Source organism: Microtus oregoni, unplaced genomic scaffold (genome assembly GCF_018167655.1).
Source record: "Microtus oregoni isolate MIOR12 unplaced genomic scaffold, Mior012 000012F_ref0000307, whole genome shotgun sequence".
Lineage (NCBI taxonomy): Eukaryota > Metazoa > Chordata > Mammalia > Rodentia > Cricetidae > Microtus > Microtus oregoni.
The window spans coordinates 36,721,050-36,744,846 of NW_024543071.1; the positions used below are offsets into that span (position 1 = coordinate 36,721,050).

General features: G+C 45.2%; 1 protein-coding gene across 23 annotated transcripts in view; it reads right to left on the reverse strand.

Annotated features, from left to right (window-relative positions):
• Positions 1–421: 421 nt before the first annotated feature.
• The window catches only part of Trpm3 (transient receptor potential cation channel subfamily M member 3), an 804,706-nt gene continuing 781,330 nt past the window's right edge, over positions 422–23,797 (reverse strand). For 21 of the 23 annotated variants that reach the window (XM_041661180.1, XM_041661178.1, XM_041661173.1 and 18 more), the window contains 4 exons: positions 17,578–17,728; positions 17,257–17,456; positions 13,132–13,264; positions 422–9,104 (listed from right to left, as the gene is read on the reverse strand). In XM_041661180.1, the coding sequence (XP_041517114.1) occupies positions 7,652–9,104; positions 13,132–13,264; positions 17,257–17,456; positions 17,578–17,728 (1,937 nt within the window). In that variant the 3' untranslated portion in view covers positions 422–7,651. The remainder of the gene's footprint in view (positions 9,105–13,131; positions 13,265–17,256; positions 17,457–17,577; positions 17,729–23,797) is intronic. The other 2 variants (XM_041661186.1, XM_041661185.1) reach the window with 1 other exon arrangement.

Consider the following 23,797-nt stretch of genomic DNA (forward strand, 5'->3'; position numbering starts at 1 on the left):
AGATAAGGGACAGGAGGGAGCAGTGGGAACTGTGGAGGACTGGAGAATCTGAACTCCCATTGAACGGACACGATTTTGTTCGGTTGGGTGGGAATAGGATAAGTCTATTATGGTCAGATTTTCACATTTCTTAGGAAGTACCAGAAACATAGAATTAGATGTGATATCTGTCAATTTGAAAATGGTTTCAAATTAAAAAGAAACACACACACCGCATTGACCTATAATATCCATTCTTTGCTGGTGAACACACCCCATAGTTGAACAGTTTGTAACTTCTGTTTTTCCAAAATGAGTAATTCATACAGTTCTGGGCAGTGATTCCCTAGCAATCACCAGGAGCTTTAGCATGAGAATGGTGGCGAGCAGGTAGAGACACATAAATGTACAAGAAAGTCTGAGTCATGTTTTAAACCATTTGTATTTTTTTTATTGCAAAACAATTGTTACAGAAATTCCAGAAAGTTCTTTGCCTGTAGCATCTGCCAACTTCTGCTTCAAATTATAGATCTAAACAGACAAGCTCAAAGTGCATTGTGAATCCAATAACAGACCGTTAAAAAAGAACAATGCCTCTGGATATATATATATATATATATATATATATATATATATCCAGTGTCAGTAGATATGCAAACCTCTTTCTATCATACATGAAAGGAAGAAAAGATGTATGTATGTTTAGTAAACCCAACTTGAAAATCATTGTATTTATAGGAATTCATTTAAAAATGGTGTCTGAATAATTCCCCCCATTGTAAACTAGAATCAACTCATTGACAAGCGACAGTCTAAGTGCTATATTAGGAAATGACCATGAGTGTAGTGTACTGACGACACGGGCTGACTTCCACGGTGGGAGCAGCAAGAGAAACTCAGGTGAGATACTCCAGTGACAGGAAGCAGGTTAAGTCTTCACATGCTACAACATCCTTCCTCATAGTCTCCCTCACACTGGTCCTGTGTTTGGATCCAGTGAAACATGCTCTCAACATCCATGGAAGTTCTCTACGAGTCACCCCAAATAGCGTGAACTGCCTCTCCCAACTTGAAGTTCTTGAGTGTATTTGATGTGTTTGCTCTGTGTGAGAGTCATAGATCAGGCCCCGCTTGGCTTCAAATCAGAGGCCCCCTGACATGGCCATTGAGAATCGTGCTGCAGACACCTGGGAGGCTAGCACAGGGCTTGAAAGCCCACATCTGAATCTTTCTGTTGGGACATACATGTTTTCATGGTCAACAGATTTTGCTTGCATTGTCTTTCCTAGGCCCATTCTTTTGTGTTCTAGATCTGGGTCTTGGATTGAATTTGTCATCCCTTCATGGAGAGGCAGGTGACTGGGTAGAGATGTAGAGGGCCTTGCAGGATTCAGACAGGCGATTCAGATTCAGCTGTGACAGATGTCACAGTAGCCACGTTAGGAACATGTATGGAGGGAGGAGGTGAAGTCAGCTGGGAGCCCAGACCCGGGACAAATTCAGAACATCTGGCTTTTCCCATGTAGTCAATGTTTGGGGTTACTGTTTGGGGGTCCATATGAGGTAATGGATGAGTCTGTTGGTCTCACACACATAGAAAAAAAAAGGAGCTAGCTTTAGACTTTAGACTAAAGAAAAGGAAAGAAAAGGGAACAAAAAAAAAAAAAAGACTGCAACCCCAGGCCCAAGGCTGATTTCACCCTGTGCCTCACATTCTTCAGGAATCTGCCTCCCCCCAGAGGCTGGAGTCATGGCTGGCACTGATGCCCACCAATCTATGGGCATCTACATAGATGTCCATTGTTTCAGTTTCCAAACCCACTGCCAGTGCAGGGATCCATGTGCTGCCAGCAGAAGGTGGCCAGTTATTCCAGGAAAGTTAGGAAACAAACCGCTTCTTTTGATTAATCCGGGTGACTTGGTCACCTCCATCCCCTCTTAGATGACACACAGAAATCAGAATATCTTGGCTTTTATTAGGGGTAATCAGTGCAAAGAGATCATGAGAGCAAAGGAGACATTAACACTCTCTGAAATTAATTTGAAAAAGAGAAGAAAAAGTTGTTCTTTTTTAATCAGAGCCAACCCCTTCTTTTATTGACTCTAATCTGAGAGACAGAATGCTTGACTCGTAGACACAAGAGACAGCACAGGGCAAAGCTGGTGGAGAGAAAAGGTTTCCCTGCTCATTTTGGGAGCATTTTGACTGTGCAAGTTGGATCCATCCCTTTCCAGATGTTGAATGGCTTGTAACCATGGAACCGCGACTTCTTTAAAGAATAAACTCTTTGGAGTCACCTGATGCTTCATCAAGCAATTGCCCGTTCCCACCTCTGGACCCAGCTCCCCCATGGGTGTGAAAGGCACAGGACAAGGGGGGGGTCCTCGTCCACTAGCGTGGGACCATTCACCCATAGCGTCCATGCATTCCTGTCCTGCCACCATGGACCCTTGGCTTTCATCTCTGGTTGAGCAATTTGCACCTAGGAAGCTCTAAAGAATCCAAGGCATGTCTTTCATGCCACAGATGCCCCGGCACCTAGACCCTGGGACTCCAAAGTGGTGCTGCTTTGCCATCTCTGGGGCCCTAGCTATTGCGACTTGCAGGGGATACTCTAGCTATATTATTTGTTCAGAGCTGTACAAACTTGAAACAAAAGGAAGCCTTGATTACTTGGTTTAATTTCTGAAACCAGAAAGAAGCTGCAGTTAAAGAAGCCCAACAGTTTGCTTGGGCCCCTAACTGTCTTAAGCACTGCAGCAGACAAGAGTAAAACGTTAAGTACGCTAAACAGAGTCAAGACTGGTGCATAAAGCACAGCATGCGTTGTGCTGGTGCAACATTAAGACTTAGTTTGGAGAGGGGTTACTTCAGTCAAGTCACATCGCTATTGGAAGGATTAGCGGGTTGAACGCAACATCTAGGCCTACAAGTATACAGCCGCCTAAACGTTAGCATCACTTTATCTAGAACAGACAGCGCTACTGAATGAACGTATTTACCAAATACTGTATACGGCTTCCACACGGGGTCAGCAGACGTAAACAAACAGCCGATTCAACTGGAGTTTAAAATATTTAAGTTCATTGGTTATATAGTATTTTGCATAACATGGCAGCTTGTCCATCACACAACCATACCCTGCCTCTCACAGCTAGCGGGACCTGGTAGAGGATGGCCATCAGCTTACACAAACATTTTACAGTAGTCTGAGGAGTATGGGCAACATAATGAAGACCAGGAACAAAAACGCCCATTGCCAGAAGCTGCCAAATAACATGGAAATGGGAACGTCATCAATCCTTGCTCATGTGCTTCTTTATTGAATGTTACAGGTTTATAAATGAGTAGAAAGCGGTCCTGCGACGTTCATTAATACAACCACATGCTACAACTATGCTGGGTTAAACACAGGTTACAGATAGGTTTACATGTGTTTTATAATACAGCATCGCCCAACATGTCACATGTCAGAGCCTATAGATAGAGCATGATGGATAACTGGATAATATTGCCTTTAAGGAAATCAAACATCCCAAACACCCAGGGAGATTAGACTGTACAGCTGCAGGAAGACGAAAAGAAACGTACTATCCAGTGATCTACCATAATGTTATCTATAGAAACCGGATTTGAAAATACATTTGTAACATTCAGAAGAAACACATTTTGTGTTTTCACAAGTGCCCCTCCCCCCATTTCATTATTCTGGCATATGTATATATATTGTTTTTTCCAAAGGGGGAACTTTCAAAGTGCTAAGTATTAGCTGGCCCTGGAAGCTTCGACATTAAAGAAACACCCAGGTCTATAAAGTGCCGCACTCTGACTGTCCTCCTTTGACTTGCAGAAACACAAACTGGCCACGACAACTATCCTCTTGCGTTCTAGCACTCCATTCAAATCTATCAGTTTCTAACTGTAAATATAAAATATGGCCATTTTTTTTATAAAACATCCATCATTTCTTCCCCAAAAGGAACAAGCAAGCAATTTAGAACAAATCATTACACATTGCAGTATATAAAAATTGGCACCTATGAAGCAGACGATTAAATATGCTATCTCTTTCTTGAGCCCTCTATGACTTTAAGTATGTATGGTCTTCAATGACCGGCTGCTCATGAGCTGCTTAATTCACGAGGCAGGTAATCAAGGTCCCCTCCATCAGGGACATGGTGGGACGGATGAGCTGAACACAAGCAGTCTGTACAAGGCCACAGAATCGATGCCACACTGGTGCAGAGAACCCAGACATGGAAGGAGATGGGACTGAAAAGAACACACACACACACACACACACACACACACACACACACACACACACACGTACAGGAAAGAGATGGCTTATGAGGCCTACACAGTTTGTGTCTGAAGTTGTTGACATTTGGCTTAGAGATTCTACACACTTCACCAAGGAGGCTAGCACTTAATTTTCATGCAGAACAAAAGCTCAGGACTGTTAAGTGTTTCCTTTCCCAAGTCACGTTCTTTCTCTCAGGTGGTCACAACCAACAGAGACACTCAGGCTTGTCCTTTCTCTCCCTTGCTTCCAGTGAGGTCCCAAGCCAGGCCCCACAGTGCTTGGCACCTGCCCTGTGGTCACAGATGACAAACTCATTTTCTTGGACTTCTCCATGGATTCCCTCAGTCTCTGCCTTTGAGAATCCTTGCTAATCAAAGTCATGGAAGTGGCCCAACCACATCCAGCTAACCGTATCTACTCTAAGGGACAGAAGCGCAGGGACATGGCCTTCCAAAGAGTCACAGGGAAATGGTCTAAAAGTGTTTGGTGCCTGTTTCAGCTTGGCTGCTAATGAACGTGGTCTCTCTCTTCATCAGCCACCGTGGAAACAGGGGAGTCATGAACCCCTGAAAGTTACATTGCAGCTTCACATGGATGTGAATTGGGGGTGTGTGTGTGACAGGGCTCAAAGTTTCCGTGAGGTGCTCACAGGGACTCATGGCTCAAGGAAGCTTAGAGTCAAATGATTTACTCTGGGATTCAATGCATGTCTGTTGGGAGAGAGATCAATAAGGATGTGTCTCCAGCATAGTTTTCAACGAAGAGGTTGGGTGTTACCGAAATACCAAGGATGAAAACTGATTCTACAAGTATGTGAGCTTGCCACTTGTTTTAGGATGAAAAGCTTGGTTCCTTAAGCTTGGTTCCATATATATGGCTAGAGGTTTTGTGAGGGATTGACTTGATGTCACCAAATGAGATAAATGGTTAAAAGAACCAGAGAGCATCTGGGGCCAGGGACATGAATCATGTTTCTGTTTTTCCTCTCTCCCTTCCTCCTCCTTCTCTCCCCCCCACCCCCCACTGGGTATGGAACACAGGGCCTTGAGTATGCTAAGGAAGTGAGCCCCAGCCCTAGCCTCAGAATATTTTTCTTTTTATGTTTTCTTTTCTTTTTTTCCTTTTTCTTGACAGGGTCTCATGTAGTCCAGATTGGCCTTGACCTTGATGTGTAGCAGAGGTTGACTTTGAATTCCTCATCCTCCTGCCTCATCTCTCCAAGTACCGGGATCACAGGTGTGTATCACCACTACTCCTGGCTCCAAATTAGTTTTCTTAAAGACTTTATTATTTTAAAATATTCAGTGATCCAAATAGGAATCCAAAGTTTTGTGGTCGAGATTTTCTTATTCCACTTCAAATCTAGCTTCTAGTTTAGAAACTTATGCCTCCATTCTAGACTGTGTAATACAAACTAGCTTGGAATCACACATCTATTCCGATTGTATTTGGTGGTAATAGCTTCCTGCCAGAGAAACCAGAGTGAAAGAGATGTCACGATAGTGCGTGCTTCCAAACAGGAGGAGGCAGAGGGCAAGGGTGAACCACTTTGACAGTTCTTGTTCAGTGTAAGAAAAGATTAAAAAGGCAGAGACTTTTTAAAAATTGTAATTTCAGCAGTGGGTCCAATAGCACAGTGAAACTTTTTCCAGTGAAGCTTCTTCAATATTAAAAAATAATCTTGGCTATACCTTCAGATGACAGGAAGTCAAGCCTGTTAAGAAATTTCTCTGTCTGCTTTATTACTGTATATAAACATGTATCTGTGCATGTGTGTGTATACATAAACAGCATAAACTATAGAATTATGCATAAGCTATATTTGCTTTCTCTTTTGGCCTACTACACCTTTTTTATAACTTTGTAAATAAACATATTCATGGTCTGCCTGCAACTGATGGCTTTGGGTAGATGTCAAGCCCCCAGTCAAGTCTAAGATTATTTATGGTTTTTAAACTTCCTTAAAAAACACTTTGGGGCCAGGCAGCGGTGGCACAAACCTTTAATCCCAGCACTAGGGAGGCAGGGGCAGGCAGATCTCTGTGAGTTCGAGACCAGCCTGGACTACAAAGTGAGTTTCAGGACAGTCAGAGCTGTTACAAACAAGAAACCCTGTCTTGGAAAAAAGCAAAACAAAACAAAAGTACTTTGGAACATTTCCATAAAAATGATACCAGCCCTTGAGAAACTCCGATTAAGTTTATGCTGAGCCCAGATTCGATGGCTAAATTCTAGGTATGAAAATATCCACATATAACCATGTGTTCAAATACAAAATGGTCATGTGATGAGTGGTGTGGGAATTTGGCAGTAACATCTTGAAGGTGCTCGGAGGACATAGTGGAGACATGCAAATGAAGAAGGCCACACAGCAGCATGACACACTATGGATGGTGTGACTGTAACAACATCCCCCGCGACAACGTAATGTTAGTTCTTCCCATTGCTGTTTTTCTTAAAGTTCAATATTACATATTGGATGAGTGAATTCACTGATGACAGGTGAGATACAAAATAACTTACAAATATAAAATTATCTGGTTACATTCGTCCTGAGCTTGCTTGACTATACACTTGGTTGCCCATGGCATATTATAAATCATATCACTCTTGCTTTCAACATCAACTCTTCTTTCATTTCGATTGCAAGACAAAAAGGACAAAAAAAGGCAATTCTGTTCCCTTATTTCTTCTAAAGAGATAAACAGTTGTGGCACCAGAAGTGAATATATAAGAGACAGGCGAACTGTATATATGACTGTTACCTTGTTTTTCTTTATAATGACCAATTACAGAAGTGTTGGCATGAGAAGGATGTGGGACGTTAGGTAGAACTGCTTGCTGCCGGCTTATACTGAATAAAAGGGATGTTCTTCATCAGTCACCAGTGATGGAACCAATGTGAAAAGAAAACAGAATGGAAGTTTAGAATATCTCATCTTGCATGCTGGCTATTTTATCTTATTTTGTAATTTTAGCCCTGTCTCCTCAACTCTTGGTAACAGGGCAGAAGTCCCAAGATGCCTGCTGGCATGGAGAATGCTTGAGCTCGTTCCCCAGAGCTCGTGGCTTTCTGTGGTGCCTGGTGATACGCATTCATCTCTAAACCCTTTCCGTCCTCTTTTCCCCTCCCTTCCCAACAAGTGTCAACATGCCAGAAAACCCTGTGTTTGGCACTGGGCCAGACGGAATGCTTGCTTGACCTGTGGCCCAGAGGTTACCTTTGAGTTAACATCTCCCAAGGCAATGTTTTGCTCAGCTAAGAGTAAAGCGGATATAACTCAAGGAAGTGGGGGGACAAGGTGGACATGGGGAGAGTTTTAGTGCTGGATTCTCGAGCCTCCTGCAACACACGTTAAGAAGGTTTAGTTGTGCTTGCTCTCAAAGCTGTGAAAAGCTGATGTTCTAGACAATCTCCTCATGGATAGGCTGTCCCCTCGGCCCTCCGGCTTGGAGGACTTACTTCTCTGGAAGGGATTTCGTAGGCTTGAGGTGTTCCTCTGTCTATCAAGCTTGTCACTGATGGAGAAACTCTTCCTGGTATGTGCATATGGCGCACTTGGCTCCTCTGCTGAGTAGCTGTTAGCGCGCTCTATCTTGGGAACTGTGATGTTGTTGGATAGGGTTCTGTCTGCATTTTCAGCCTCCTGAGAGGAGATCGGATTGGCAGCTCTCCGGCCTCTGCCCTCATTTTCCTCACTGTCAGAGCTAGGATGGCTGAGCTCTGCCTCTCGCTCAGGGTGGCAACAAGATAAGTCCTCTGCTTTGTCTCCGAGACCACCAGGGAAGGTGGCTCTGTCAGCAATCGCTTGAGGGGCATTGACACATCTTGTGTCGATACAGTCGGTAATACTTGTGTATTCTGCTGTTTTCACGGGCACCCCAAAGTTAGCATAGTAACTCCTTGAAGGAGAAAACATAAAGCTATGGGATTTTACAATGGGGGCCTCTTCTAGGAGAAAGGGTGCAGCTGCTAGGTAGCGGCTACTCTTGGAACGCTCGATGGTGTGGTACATTGGAGGGTCTGTGTCCCAGGGGTTTTGGCATTCTGGGAGGTGGGTATAGTCTGAAGAAAAAGATCGAGTGTCCATGGAGGTGAGGTCTTCAAAATCAATGCTCCTGCTTGGAGGTCGGTCTGTCGGTGCGAGGGTTGCATAGGCACTACTTGAAGGGGCTGTGGAAGGCGCTAGAGTTGAAAAGCTTGGCTCGCCCAGCCCCAGGATGTTCATGGAACTATCCAGAGGGTCTATATCACAGTGGAGCTCATCCATGGCAGAGACATAGATGTCTATGCATGAAGAGGGTCTTCTGGAGTCCGGAACAATGGCCAAGGTGTTTGCAGGGGCTGCAGGAGCTTTGGGTTCTTTTGCTACTGAGTGGGAGCTAGTAGCTCGGTGTAAGCTCAGGGACCTTTCTTTGAAAATGCTTTCCAGCTTTTCTAGCCCACCTTTCTCTTTCACATTGACCGAATAGAAAGAATGGCTTCGCATACGGGGCATTAAGGTTGGAGAAGTTGGGGATATGGTCTCCTCACCTGCAGGGTCTATACTCTCTTGAAGTTTGAAGGTGTTTCCCTCCTGGCTATTGAAGCTGCTCTGGCGGACGATGTAGGCTGCATCTGTGCAGTCTGAGGAGGTTCTTGAGCGGATCTTGTTGGATTCCGCCCTCTCCAGACCCGTCAGGCGCTCCAGGGCTGTGGCCATGCGTCCGATGAGGTCCTCCAGTTGAGCCAGTCGGATGTCCACGGTCTGGAGCGACGCCTTCATGGAGTGTTCTCGCTCGTTAACTTCCTCCAACCTCATGGACATGTTCTCCACCCTGTACCGAGAAGCAGAGAGTAAGAGTCACCTGGGTCGGGATCCTCTGCTGGGGGAGTTAGAGGGTAAGGCTAGAAGATGGCAAAGCTGTGCTCTGCTACAAGAGGGAATCAGTGGGGTGGGGGTTTGGGTCAAGTGGGGGGGGCTGAAGTGGAGAAAGTGGAGGGGTTATAGGTAAAGGAAGGGGCTAAAGTGGAGAACGTGGAGGGGTTATGGGTAATGGAGGGGCTGAAGGGGAGAATGGGGAGGGGTTATAAGTAAAGAACGGGACTGAAAGGGAGAGAGTGACATTCCTGCCCTAACCTAGGATTACAGAATCTGAATATGTTTGTGTCCAAAGACATTTTGGAAATGATCAAATAGAGATTTTCTTTAGCTTTGGTAGTAATTTTGAAAAGGGGTCTCTGTGTTGCACAGACTGGAGTTATCTCCCAGTGATACTCCTACACTGCTCTAAGGGCTGAGAAATGTCTGGTCATAGCCTGGATTGTGGGGCCCCTTTGTTTACTGCCCTATGGCTTAGGGTTCTGTATCACAGAGAAAAGGAGCAAGAGAGAGTCAGAGGGTTGAGGCCTAAGGAGGGAGGTCAGCTGGACCCAGACTGGGAACCCAGGGAGAGTGAAAAAGAAGCTGGGGTACAGAGGGAGAGGCCCTTCAGGTACACTAGGAAAGTTCTGATGGGAGCCCTAAGAAAATCGAGCTAGAGCTGGAAACCAGTTGCAAAGGGGCTGAAAAAAATACATGCATATATATATATATATATATACACACACACACACACACACATATACATACATATGTGTGTATGCATATACGCATATAACACTCATATATATACATATATACATTCACACAAATATATACATTCAGGGCCTCATATACATACATACAGAGTCTCTCTATAGCTCTGGCTGTCTTGGAACTTGCTTATAGAGCAGGCACTGCCTACTTCTGCCTCTTGAGTGCTGGGATTCAAGGCATGGCACACCTAACCTGGTCAAGAATTAGTCTTAACCAATTTTCACCACTTCTCTGCACTCCTGTGTAGTTGGTGTATTAAGTCTTGTAGAAGACAGAAAGAGCTCATGTTAACCCATTTCCATCTACCACTCTGAGGGTGATTAACCATCTAATCACCCAATAGTCTATTGATGAGAACATGGAACTAGCTGCAAGGCGCTTAATGTGGAAGCTAAAATCTAAAAAGGACCTAGAGCCAAATTTACTTTATGTTTGTTCTATAACAAGACAGCTTCCTTTAAACTTATTCTTCTTTTTTTTTCCTTGAAAAGTTTGGGAGCAGTGAGATGGTGCAATAGGTAAAGACACTTGCCACCAAGTCTGCTGGTCCGAGTTTGATCCCTGGATGTGCATGGTAGAAGAGAGAACCTAGACCTGCAACTTGTCCACTGACCTCCACATATGTGTGCACACACAGACCCTGCCAAGAACTTTCAGTCAGTGATTGTGGCCCCAAGGAATACACACACAGTGACCAAGTTACCCAAAGAAAAGAGGTCATTGTGAAAACTGCGATCTTATCTAGACAGTAACCTGACTTTAGTTTCCCGTCCCATCTCCAGATAGAGAGTGGTTCATTTCAGATGAAGTCGATGACAACAGGGTACAGGGGAGATGAGAGGTGGCGCATGCCCATGAAAAGAGAACAAGCTCTTAGTTCTGATTTCAGATCCCTGCGCTCAGGTTGTATAACACAAAGGTACAGTTATATAATATTCTCTGTTGTACGGACTGTGTACAATCAGTAGTGAAACGCAGCCATCAGCATCCATACCAATGTGTCTACTCACAGACACACATATGTGCAGACCTCTTTCCCAGCTCTCTCTCTCTCTCTCTCTCTCTCTCTCTCTCTCTCTCTCTCTCTGTCTCTGTCAAGAGGCTGTGAATAAGGCAGGAGATACCAACTGCCTCTGCACTCAGAACAGACATATCCTGGAGGATACTGAGGCACCCAGTACAGATGCCGTGGTCTTTTGGTAGGCTCCCAAAGCACCCCGAGACATTTCTGTTGTGCTTACATACCATCCCATTGTTGGAAGATGCTAGTTTTTGGTTTTCTTAAAAATGAAAAGAACCCAACAATAACGACAGTTAAACTCTAAAGCAAGTAGAAGCCATAGAAGCAGAATGGGGACTGGGCTTGTGGCCCTGCGTTTTCTGATTCTTGAGGCCTGGACCAAGAAGACAGGAGGCTTCTCCTTCGTTCTGCATCCCTGGCACCTTCTCACCTCGCTCACACTCTGAGAAGCCACCCTTGGCAGATCAAGGGAGGGAGTAGTCCTGCAGGGCTTGCTGACATGGAGTGGGAGACTCTGGTTCCCTGCTGGGTTTCCAGAAGGAGTTATTGACTTGGTCACAGTATACTCATGCGTGCTGGCATCCGGTCCTCTTCATTCTAGTTCCTCAGAGAGGCAAAGCCTTCCTGGCATCTTACTATGCCTTTCCCTTCCTGCCTTTCTTGCCTCCTAGGCCTATGTATTTCTGAATTCAGAAAGCATTTCAAAGGCCCGAAGACATACGCTGAGGAAATGTGTCTCAGCTATGGTAATATTCCCACATGGCACAATTTTCTGGAAGCACGCGGCTGTATGTCCATTCATGAGCAGCTTTCCAAGGCCTCAGAATGAGAGCGCTTTGGAATTTCAGTTCCTCCCTCTGTTTGCCAGGGAACTACTTTACAGCATATCATAAATCTCTCTGTTTTGTAGTGGCAGATGTGAATAAAACCTGTGCAGAGCTTTAAATCTTATTAATGTTGGCTTGGTACCTATGGTTACAACCGCCCATTGGCATATGCAATTATATCTATGTATATATTCTGCATTCTTTAAAGAAAGAGCAAGGGACCAAAAAAATTGCATCTTATGTGATTTCTACACAGTTAATAAAGAATCTTTGATGTGGCACACAAAGTGTCATCTCGTGAAAATTAGAAACGAGTCTCTTAAATCTTTGAAGTCCCATTCACACTGACTGCAGTTACCGATCTACTGTGTCGTCTATGCTATTACTGGCTGCCTTTATAGTATAAACAGCTAAAGTGCGGTTACACCAGTTCTCTGGGACACTCTCTGAGTGTTCTTTTGGAAGCTAGCCCCATAAACTGCATTATGAATATACCAGACTGGAATGATGGTTTTATTAGCCTAGAGCCACATGAGAGACACAAGACCTAGAACTGTTAGATATCAAAAAATTCTGTCATGTGTGTGTTGTGGCTTACTTTTGTGGGGCAGGGTTTCTCTGTGAACCTGGAGCTTGCATTTTTGAAATTAAGCAAGCCCCAATGATTCTACTGTCTCTACCCCTGACAGCACCATGGCCACCATAATTACGGGTGTGCATGAGGCCATGCCTGTCTTGTGATATGAGCTCAGGTACTCATGTTTGTACAGAATATTTTTTATATAGATCTCTTGGCTTTCAAAGCCCTTTGGTAAGTACTAAGTGAATCTGGGTAGAAAATTATGCATTTACGTCTTTGTTTTTAGATTTACTCTATAAAAGAGAAACAATAAAAGTAGTTCTTGGTAAAATACCAATCATTATTTTCACTGGTGGACAGAACCCATGCTCTTGCCTATCTGGATGACACGGAATACCCACATAAGCCAAGCATGGGGCTATTCTCTTCTGGAGAAGAGTACTCAATAGTCTATAGAAGGAAGCAAAAACCTGTTGAGGAGCCTCAGGTGGGGTTGGGCCTTCTTTACTTTATGTCTGGGACAAAACTTTCTAGTTTTTGGTCCAAGCCAGACCTGCCCTAGACTCACCAATGCACTTTGCCCAGGCAGAAGCTTTCACTGCCTCCTGGAAAAACTCAGGATATTTCTAAAAGTTTGGTCTGTGGACTGATTGGGCAACAATCTTTTCTTCCAGAAGGTTCATGTTCTCTTTGGCAGTACAGATAAGATGTCTGTGTTTTGGAGATGTGAGAACAGATTTATCCGGTCCATGAACAGCCATAGGACCCATCTCTGCCAGGCAGGGCCCAGGGAACACACCTTTCTGATGTCACCCGTATCCTCTCGTCGTTGGATGAGTTGAAGCGGTCGTCCTTCTCTCTGAAATACTCTTCTATGCACTGCTCTTCAAAATCATGGACTTTCTTGAGCTCATCATCAGTTATGAAGAGTTCTGGGGGAGGGGGAGAGAAAGAGCCGTGAGACAGAGCAGGGACCGCAACAGCATCTGCTCTGTGGCCTAATGACAGCTTTAAAGAAATCCAGGCTGGGGAACGTCTACCAGATTCTATTGCGAGTCCCACACAGAATCCAAATCTAATTAGGTCTCTTGAAACACAGGCTCCTTCCTGAGCAGCAGAGTCACTGTGGTCTCTGGAATGCACCTGGGTAAACCTGGGTACCACAGGAGCTTGGTTTAATGAAGGAAGCGACAGGAGGATAAGGAGAGCCAGGGAAAGGAAGCAACTGGGAGCATGGATGTTTCTTAAAGGCTCCGAATTTTCTGGGCTGTGGAGTGTGACATGCCAATGTTATTGAATAATAATCTTCACGCAACCCCACATTCTCCTTGTCTTTTTCCCTTGTTACAGAGGCAGGAAAACCAAATACATACATTTCTAGTCACCCTTGATATTATTGGAAACTGCAAGACTTGGTTTTGAGCAAGAAGTCTACTGCAGAGACGGATGGTATGTCAGAAGAGAGTTTGCTCCTGATTATTTTAAAAAAAAGATACATGGCTGCTCTTTCTATGCTTTTTTTTTCAGCTTCCTTTCTTTTTCCTGACCTCAACATAAACATTTGATGACTGGAGGCCCAGTGACTATTCTGTGACCTTGAAAACAAAATCACGCAGAAGGAAACACTGCGCTCAAAACTAGGAGTTTGTGTCTTTGTTCTCAGTGAGCCATGCTGAGTTTTGGATCATCCCTTCACTCTCTGTAAGTAAGAAAAGGGAGCTGTCCTTATTTGTGCTATTGTTATTCTGGTTTTCTAATAGAAGGTAACCGTCTACATCAATGCTACAGCAACAAAAGAAGTCTGGAGGAACTGTGAGCCTTAAAATGGTTTCTGGAACAGGGTTAGGGCAAGAAGGTTTCTGTGGATATTTCCCAAATCAGGAAGTCTTTCTTATCCTGGACCCTGGAGATGTTGCAGGGATTGATGCAAATGTTAGGAGGGCTGAATCCCAGCTCCATGGCCTTGTTGCCCCAGATTGCTCTTGCTTGCCTAGATGCATCGCCTGGAACTTGCCAGGGTCTGTAAAACATGGGCGTAAAAACTGCTGGGACTATAGAAATCACTGGAAGTCAGATTGCATTTCTTCAATATGGTAGGCTCCTAAGGTGAGGCACTGCTGTGTCAGGTAGGGACACTGAAATGTGGTCATAAAACCACACAGAATCATGAGCATCAGGGTCAAAAAGAAGAGAGACTGTGTGTAGACTCCCTCCCTGATCCCAAAGAGTCATAATGCCCTCTGGTAAGAATATTTCTGAGATCCAATAGAGTAGACCCAGAACTTACTTGGCACCTTATAAGTGCCTCATTTGACTTTCTCTCCCCGCCCCCCGCCCCCCGTGTGTGTATGTGTGTGTGTTTTACAGGCACTGCTGCTGTCTCTGTGCCTGGCATTTCTATGCATGCTCTGGACCCAGATTCAGGGTGTCATGCTTGTATAAAAAGCATTTTACTGACTGAATCAAACCCCAGTCCCCATGCTGCTCTTTTTCAAAAAATAAAATATACTTCTTTTTTTAAAAACAAAACAAAACAAAACTATTACCATGTCAGATTTTACCCTATAACTCTAAGTTTACTCTTTCTGAGACTCAATGAGAACTTGGCAGTGCTCTGGGATCGTTTAATGACAGCTACAGACTGACGGGAGAGCTTCGTTCTTCCCTGATGGGTAGGCGCATGCGCGGCCTGCCTCTCTGCTCTTCGCTCTTCTCATCCTGCCACATTCTCAAGAGCGTCCTTCTGGGAAGGCCGTCTCTGAGAAGTCTGTCACCTGCTCCTCTCTGCTGCATGTCCAGAGACCTGGCGACACATTCAGTGCTACTCTGGCTGAAAACAAGAAAGCCACGTATATGGCTGGAGGTGGTTTTTACCTGCCTTGACACTCAGAACTTGGGAGAATGCAGTGAATTTCTACCAGGATGGTGCTAGCCTGATTTATATAGCGAGATAATGAGGGATATGCAGTGAGACCCTGTCTCACAAATGGAGCACAAAACAGATCACATATAGAGTTTGGTAGAGCTTCTCAGTATCCTTGGACCTATGAAATGGGTTCTGAAGAAGAAATAGGTCTCTGGGCTGCCTCAGCTGTGGTTTGAACAAGAAATACCCCTCTCAGACTCATGTGTTTGAATAGTTGGTCCTTAGAGGGGAGTAATGTTTTGCAGTATATAAACTCTGTCTGGCTTATTGGGGATGCATCTTTAAGGTTCATAGCCTCGCCTTGGTGCCTGTTTAGTTTTTCCGGCTTTCTGATCTCCCAAGGTACAAGGAGCTGCACGTCCCTCGAACCCCTGCCACTATGGAGACCCATCACTGCCAAACCTTCCTCCCTTACTGAAGTCCTTCTCTCGAAACTGTGAAAATAGAAAGCCTCTCCTTGGCTGGGCGGTAGTGGCGCATGCCTTTAATCCCAGCACTCAGGAGGCAAAGGCAGGCGGATCTCTGTGAGTTCGAGGCCAGCCTGGTCTACAAGAGTTAGTTCCAGGACAGGAACCAAAAGCTACGGAGAAACCTTGTCTCAAAAATCAAAAAAAAAAAAAAAAAAAAAAAAAAAAGAAGAAGAAGAAGAAGAAAAAAAGAAAGTAAGCCTCTCCTTTAAGGTTCTTTTGTTAGGTATTTGGTGCCAATGATGATGAAAATCCCTCACACAGTTCTCTTTCAGGTACGGTATCTCCAAATCATCTTGTGCTCGCTCACTAAGCAGAATTTCCTTCCACAAGTGTTCATGCTTTATTGAAATTGACTTGGAGCCCTGAGGTGACCCCCAGCACAATATTATTTATTATTATAATTAATTCATTTTACATCCTGACTATTTTCCCCTCCCTCCTCTTCTCTCCCACCCAGACTCCAGCGCAATATTCTTAAAACGTTCCTTGCCTAGCATTTGCCCATGATGGCATGTTTCGAGCACCCCAGCTTTCTGTTTGCCTAAACTTGTATTTCGGAAGGGAATGGAAATGGAATTGCCAGGTTTTTCTGACTGTCTGGTTTGAATATCTAGAAAGAAGTTTGGCATTGCTTTGTTAGGGAGCTCACTAAGAGCTCTAGGCTTAGAGAAACAGTTCACTAACGGGCTCTGGTTTTAAACCATGGTGTATTGGTATCCCACGGATGGAGGTAGATTCCTGGACCATCATGCTAGAGGCGCTTGCTTGTGGATTTAATGTAGATGTAGACTTAACCCATTTGGAAAAAGCACAGCAGATTGTTTATAAGTCATTGCATCTCCAGTGGCTCCTGAGAGTTGGTGCCCAGGGGCATTTAGGAGCCTGCAGGAGCCACTGGTACTTAATATGCAGAGATGGAGATGTTAAGTCTCCTGCAATGTGTCACACATTCTTACACAGTGAGGAACTCTTCCAGCCCAAATGCCATCCAAACTTCCCTTCAGAAACGCCAGGCTAGAGGTGGGTGGTAGGTGCTGGGTGGTGGAGAGGCTATTGGTCTGTCCTTCGAAAGTAAGGTTTGTTGTCTCCACAAAATCATATAGGAACAATGCTGAAGGTGGAGAAAACATTTAAGAGCTGGGATAGTGACAGTCCCAGAAATGAATACGGAGGAATAAAACTCAGGCCATACTGTTTAAAAATGCTATCTAATATAACACTTGGTGCAGAGCAATGTGGCTGATTTGCTATGGGATCTTTGGAAAGCAAGAGTGTATGAAGGTGGCTAACTCGATTGGAGAGTGGTTTTTTTTCTTAGTAAGAAGTGGCTAAGAATTGTGACTTCTGCTCAGACTATGCCGTCTTCCTTCTGTCATGTATCTCATCGAGTAGGTCCCATTCCCACTCCCCTAAATAGGCAGGAGGCAGGAGAAATCAGGCAGGAGAACCAAGCAGGTCATGGATCCTGCCTGACTGCCTATGGGAACTGCTGGGAACTTCCAGCTGCAGGTGCCAGCTTGCCGCTCACTCAGGCCGTAGTCTCTTTCATCTGGGTCACTCTCGTGTTTCCTCCACCGGCAACACACATGTTGGAATATCATGGTCATGTGGCTGAAGATGATGAGCGGTGGGGGCAGAACCGGCCTCTCGTGGAACGTCATGATGAGTTGGTACCTCTGAAATTTCCATACTTGGTTGGATATCGACTTTACCTCAAAAAATGTATTGCTGAAACAGATCAGAGAGTCAGTCACAAGACAAAAACAAAATCATTACTTTTTGAAATATCAGCTCCCTCCATCCATGCTGCCCATCCATCCACCTGTCTGCCTCAAGAATGGCCACTCACTTGAAGACAGCAATAAGGAGGTTGACCAGAAGGATGTTTGCCACCAGGAGATAGCAGGCCATGATGGCCGGCACAATCCATGCTCCTGTCTTGCATGGAGGTAGCTGGATTGTCTTGCCATCTTCTCGGGTCTCATTCTGTCCACAGGGGGCTAGAGGAAGCGACATAGTCAAAAAATGAGAAACCAAGGCAATTTGATTTACACGAGAGTGAGAGAGAGACATTTAAATGAGGGGTTTTAATGGAAGAAAAGATACAGCCACCTCAAACAGCAGAAAGTTTCAAAAAAAAAAAAGCCAAAATTGGAAATTGAGAGCTTCATGAATATTCAAAGGGCCACCACTCTTGAGGAGAGGCGGTTCCACCTGTGTCCCCAATCTGTCATCAGACTGCAAAAGGTGTCTAGAGCCACCTGCCTGGTCCCTCAGTCCCTTGGCCCCTGGCAGTGGTGAGGGGGTATTTGGTGTTCCTAAAATGCTTGGTGAGGGCTTTTGGAGGAGCCAGGGCCAGAGTCCTACCTCCTGGCAAGTTACTTTCAAAATGCGCTGTAGAGGCCTCCAGCGGACAGCTTGGAGTCGAGCATGGCAGGCTATTGATTGGAAATTAACACCAGGGCAACTGCTAATCGCTGTGGGAAACAATCCACCACCCCAGCCAACGATTTGCTGTCTCAGTATGGAAGGAACGGTCCAGGGCAGCACCCTGGGAAGCCCCAAGAGAGCTTGTCACTTGGTGCCTCTGATGGATGAGGAGGATGATAGGGAGTGGGGTGACAGGGAGGGACCACAGAGCCCAGAGCTACTTGCCTTTAAATAGCAAACCAGCTGCATATTCATTCCAAGTGGCGCATTTCAGGGACAAGGCATACAACCTAACTGCAGCAGCTACATGGCAAAGACGGCGTTCAGGGAGATGCGGAGGTGGGAACCGGGAGGAAGGCGATGTGTGGGACTGGGTGAGCGGAAGTAATGTGCTAATGAGGCCAGCTTGGAATTTCCAGGTAAGTGGGGGAGGAGTCTTCAATAATGCTTTACAGCCCTGTAAAGATAGCTCATAGAGTCTGTCTTTGTTACTGTTCTTTTGCTGTGAAGAGATGTAGGGACCAAGGCACATTGTAAAAAAAAAAAAGCATTGGGAAAGGGGGGCGACTAGCTTACAGTTTCAGAGGGTTAGTCCATGACCATCATGGTGGGAATCATGGCAATTAGGCAGACGGCTTAGCCTGAGTAGTAGCTAAGAGCTCACACCTGATTCACAGACAGCAGGCAGAGAAAGAGAAAGAATGAGCTTGGGCCTGGAGTGAAAGCTCAAAGCCCACCCCCAGTGACACACCTCCTCCAACAGGGCCACACCCCTTAATCCTTTCTAAACAGTCCACCAGCAGGGACCCTAACATTCACATATATGAGCCTAGGGGGGCCGTTCTCATTAAAACTATCACAGAGCCAGAAGTTGCTTATAAGTACTAGGGGGTAGGTGAGCTAGCCCTTGCTGTGCAGCTGTTTGAACAGTGTGACCATACCTCTGTAAGCAGTGGGTAAGAGCCCCTCAGGAGGCCTCAGTAGCGCCTACAGGCTGCAGCTTAGCATCTGGAAGAAGGGGTGGCGTGGGAATTTATAGGGCTTGAGGGGTACAGAAAGGGGGCCCATTCTTCTCCAGAACTCCTTCTGCCAGGCATTGCACTCTGCAGGTTCTCAGCTCTAAATACCCAGGGCTCACCTGGCAGCTAGAAACACTACTAACACTCACCCAGAATTGAACCAGAAGCCCCCGGAGTCATAGGTATGGCATTTGCTCTTAGCCTTCCTTGTTACTTGCTTTAGAGGTTGAGTAACTGAGCTTTAGTTAGGCTGGAAAAGTCGCTTGATTTTTTTTTTTTTAATTAAAATACCTTTGCAGCCAGCAAAGGTTTTATTAGCATCAGGCAACCAAGATCCTGATTTTATGGCTAGGATAAGAAGGCCAAAGTGCTCCCTTTGGCTCTATTTGCCGGATAATTGGATATGGGGATGGGGTGTTTTCTAGAAGGCAGAATCTTGTTATTGACATTTGAAGCACTGACCACCCAAGACAGCCCTGTAGAGGGGTTCTGGAAGGAAATTCACCTCCAGGTGATGTCCAAATTCTGCAGGCGGTTCCCCAGGATTATCTCCTCTCACTTCTCCCTACGGGCACAGGCTGGACCAAGTTTCCTGCAGTTCCTAGAAATCCAGTCTCCCTCTGACTTCCTGATTTTGAGTCACATGGGTTCTGTTTCCTCCACAAGACCTGTTGGGCAACTTGGTGCCACTCCCAATCTCACCCAGGGCTCATGTCTTCTCTTTAGCGTGCGCTTCGCAGCCCACCTCTACCCTTTGAGCCTGGATCAGGCTAATCATACACTTCAACTCCCAACATTCTCGCTGTTTCTCTCGGAGCTCTCACACTGCTGCCACTGCCCAATGACTTGTTTGTCCCATACGCAAGATTCCCACCGAGGCATTGCTCTTCAAGGTTGCTCAGTCATATACCTGGCATGTTCATATGCACCCCAGGATAGTCAGTGTTTGCTGTCTGAGTGGAGAAATCTCTTGAGCATCCATGCATGAACTGCTGTGGTCCTACGAAGTTGGTTCAGACAGGCAGTGTAGATGTCAGGACAGTCTGAGGAACGTCATCTACAGCCAGAAGTGCAGCGTGAATGAGTTAGACGTTCCTTGTGACAGTGATAATGGCAATAAAAGTGAATAGTTAAGGAGCAGCATTTATTTGGTAATATCACCAAAGACACTGAAAGTGTGATAGGCAGCAGTTAGTGCAAAGCATTGCTCCATGAGGGCTATGAATGACTCCCTTGTTCTGGGTATTTGTCACAAGTAGAATGTCCAATAATTCAAATAAATACACAGATGTCCACCACTAATAGGGTTGAACAGGGTACTTCCCAAACCTGACAAGCAGCAGTTATTAGGAAGGATGGTGAGTTATCTTTGACGGTCCTATGATACCAATAGGCCGCTGGGGATGCCCCACATGGATGGCGGTTGAGGGCTATGTGAATTGGTTGCTATCACTCTGTCTCCCCCTTTCTTACTTTTCTCACTTTGCACTTGGTGTAGAAAGATTGGGAGTGGTACCCAGTGATACAGCATCTGACCTGATGCTGAGGCTGAATTGGTGTCTAAGTTTTAGGAGTCCAAGCAGAGATTCAGCTGCTCTACTCCTTCCCCAAAGGAAACCACTTAAAGGGTCTAGTCTGATAAGGCTGAACTTTCATCCAGCTGCAGTACAGACTATTGCAATCAGGGGGATGGATACAAGTCTGAAGAACTGGCCAAATACTTGGATAGAGCCACCAACCCTGAGAGCAAAGAGCGTGAGTTCTAGAAGCAGCGCCATAGGGCAGGTGTGAGCACAGAGGGGGGACTTGGCTGTGCAGTTCTCGCCAAATTTGAAGAGACTCCCTTGCTTTGTCTATGTGGGTCACACTGACACATCACAGGGAAGAAACTGGAAGTGCCAGTTCCCACTAATGAGGCATTCAGAGGTAGAAATGGACAATTGGGCTATGGGATGCACTGACGGGTTAGTCACAGTCTGGCAGGAGTGTGTGGGCAAGGAGAAAAGCTACTCCCATAGGTTGTGGAACAACATCCCAGTGGTTGGAACTGCTCCCTCCCCCATAAACCATTATTAGTGACTAAGGAGGTTAGTCTATAGCTTATGAAAAGAGTACTTAACTAGTCTAAACAGGACATTGAGTTCAGTTCCCATTGCTGAAATAGGTAGAACCTAGCCTGAAACAAGGGTCAACAGCATTCTTCCAAGAATATAAGCCCTGAGATGAGAATTCTTGTCTCTCTTGTTCACCAAGCTGAAGAACACAGCCTCCTGGGCACTACCTGACACATGTAGGTGCTGGACAGAGATCTGCAGCTAAACATGGTGATGCTGGACACACCAGGATGCAGTGTCATGCATTTCTCCAGGTGCAAACTGATGTCTGTGGCCAGGTCAGAGCCTGAGTGTCTGTCCTATTTACTCCTAGGTCTCATCAAGTGCTGCCATAATCTGCTAGTATAGAAAACTCCTGTGATAGCAAAAAACTGACAGAAAACAAAATAGGATTTTCCTCCCAAAGTCTCTGTCCAGAACAATAGAAGATCTTACTCTGTATGCTGTTGTCTAATCCTCCATAGCAAACCAGCCTTCCTACCTCATCCAGTACTCATGGTAGACATTGTTAATTAATCCTTACATCCTCTCCTTTCAGCCAAGATGTTACTTTGGAATTCTTTCCTAGATAAAACTCTTGGAAGTATGGCCAATGAACTGTAATTCATACAAGGCACAGGGCCATACTTAGCCTGCTGTAAAATGGGAATGCAAGGATTGGGATGGAAGGTCTTTTCTGTCTCTTTTAAGGCTCCCCACTCAAGTCTACAAGGTTTGGTTGACACTCAACCAACATCCCAGCTACCCAGGAACCCAGAGTGCCAGACTTAGACACCCTTCGTATTCTAGACATTTCTGGTGTGTGACATGGACTTCTTCCCACATATCACAGACCCCCAGAACTTGGCCCTGCGCCTTGCCAATTCAAAGGGGGCAGCTTTAAAAGTGGATGATTCTTCAGAAAATATTCACCTCAGTTCTTCTTTCGTCTGAGCCCCTCAGAAGCACAGAGGGTAGAGCTGCAGTAAGCGTCTGTGGAAGGGATGGTAGGCATCCACCTCCACCGGAACTTTACATGGCTCTTCCTCCCAGCTCTGTAAGAAGCACGCTGATTTTAGCCAGGTGTGGTGGTACACAGCTGCCGTTCGAGTACTCAGGAGGTAGAGCAGGAGGATTGGGAGTTCACGGCCAGACTCGGCTACGTAGTGGGACCCTACCTATCTCAAGAACTAGAAAGAAAAACGAAAAAGATAAAGGCACTGGGACTTGTTTCTGCTGCATGTACTGGATTTTTGGGACCCTAGTCTATTTGGATGCAAAGCTTCCTAGGCCTGGATGTAGGGCCTTGGACTTCCCACAGGGCAGGGTTCCCTGCCCTCTCTTAAGGAGGGAGGGGGAAGGAAGGAGGATGAGTGGGGGGGGGGGAGCGGGAGGTTAATGGGAGGAGGGGAGGCGAGGAAGTGTAAATTTTTGAATGGAAAAAATAAAAAAAAGGAAAAAAAGAGAAACATTTACAGTTGTGGGGCAGCATGCCTTTCTCACTCGAGGTTGTATAGCTAACACGAGATAATTCTATAGTTACTTTCTTTACCCAAATCATGCTAAGTTCCTGCTGTGTGGCATGACAATTTATTCAGATAATGTAATTACGAATATAGGAGAAATGGGTACAGCCTCCCTTTGATCTCTGACCTGGGTACACTCCACTCTTTCTCCAGTGGCTTTGTCAGTGTGTGAACACAAGTGATCAACTACTGCTTGCTTCAATCCAAAGGCTTGAGCTTGAGGTATGATCTCTATATAGTTTTGACATAATAGACGGTCAGAAAGTTCAAAACCTTTGTCAGTGTCTCAGAAGAATTCGGGAAGAACAATGGAGCCATCCACACAAGGTAGACGAGAGTCTCTTTCCTCAGGGACTCCGAAGAGGGAAAAACACAAGGATGAGGGGAGCCTCTCGACTATAGACAAATGAGGGAATTTTATAGACACTTGGTCTTTTTTATTGTTCTTATATCACTAGCCTGCACTGTTCAGATGAAGAAGAGCTGACTGGGGCTCTTTAAAGGTCAGAGCACGGAGGAGAGCAGGTTCATAAGTAGGAGGAGGCACTGACATTGCCTTTTTTTTTCTCTCCTACAATAAGCAGGGCAAGAGAATGTTCATTATTTCAATATGTGTACCATGTTGTTCCCTCAAAATCAGAAATATTTAAAATTAAAGATGGACCGATGTTTGACTAATATTACTCTTAAAGATAAGACAAGAAAGAAGAGCGATTTTTAAAGGACTATCACTTCTTCTTACATCTGGAAAAAAAAATGCCCTCAAGCTTAATCACAAACCAGAGTCAATAGAATAGTTTAGTTGAATATCTGACTTTTTAAATTCCATTTTATTTTTTTTTTAAGAAAATGATTTTCAACCAAAACTCTGTTTTAAGGGCTGGGAATATGACTCAGTGGATAAAGGAGCCCATTGAGGTTCCATCCCTGGGGCACACATGGTGGAAGAGGAGAACTAACATCTGTGAGCGGTGCTCTATCCTCCATACATGCACCATGAC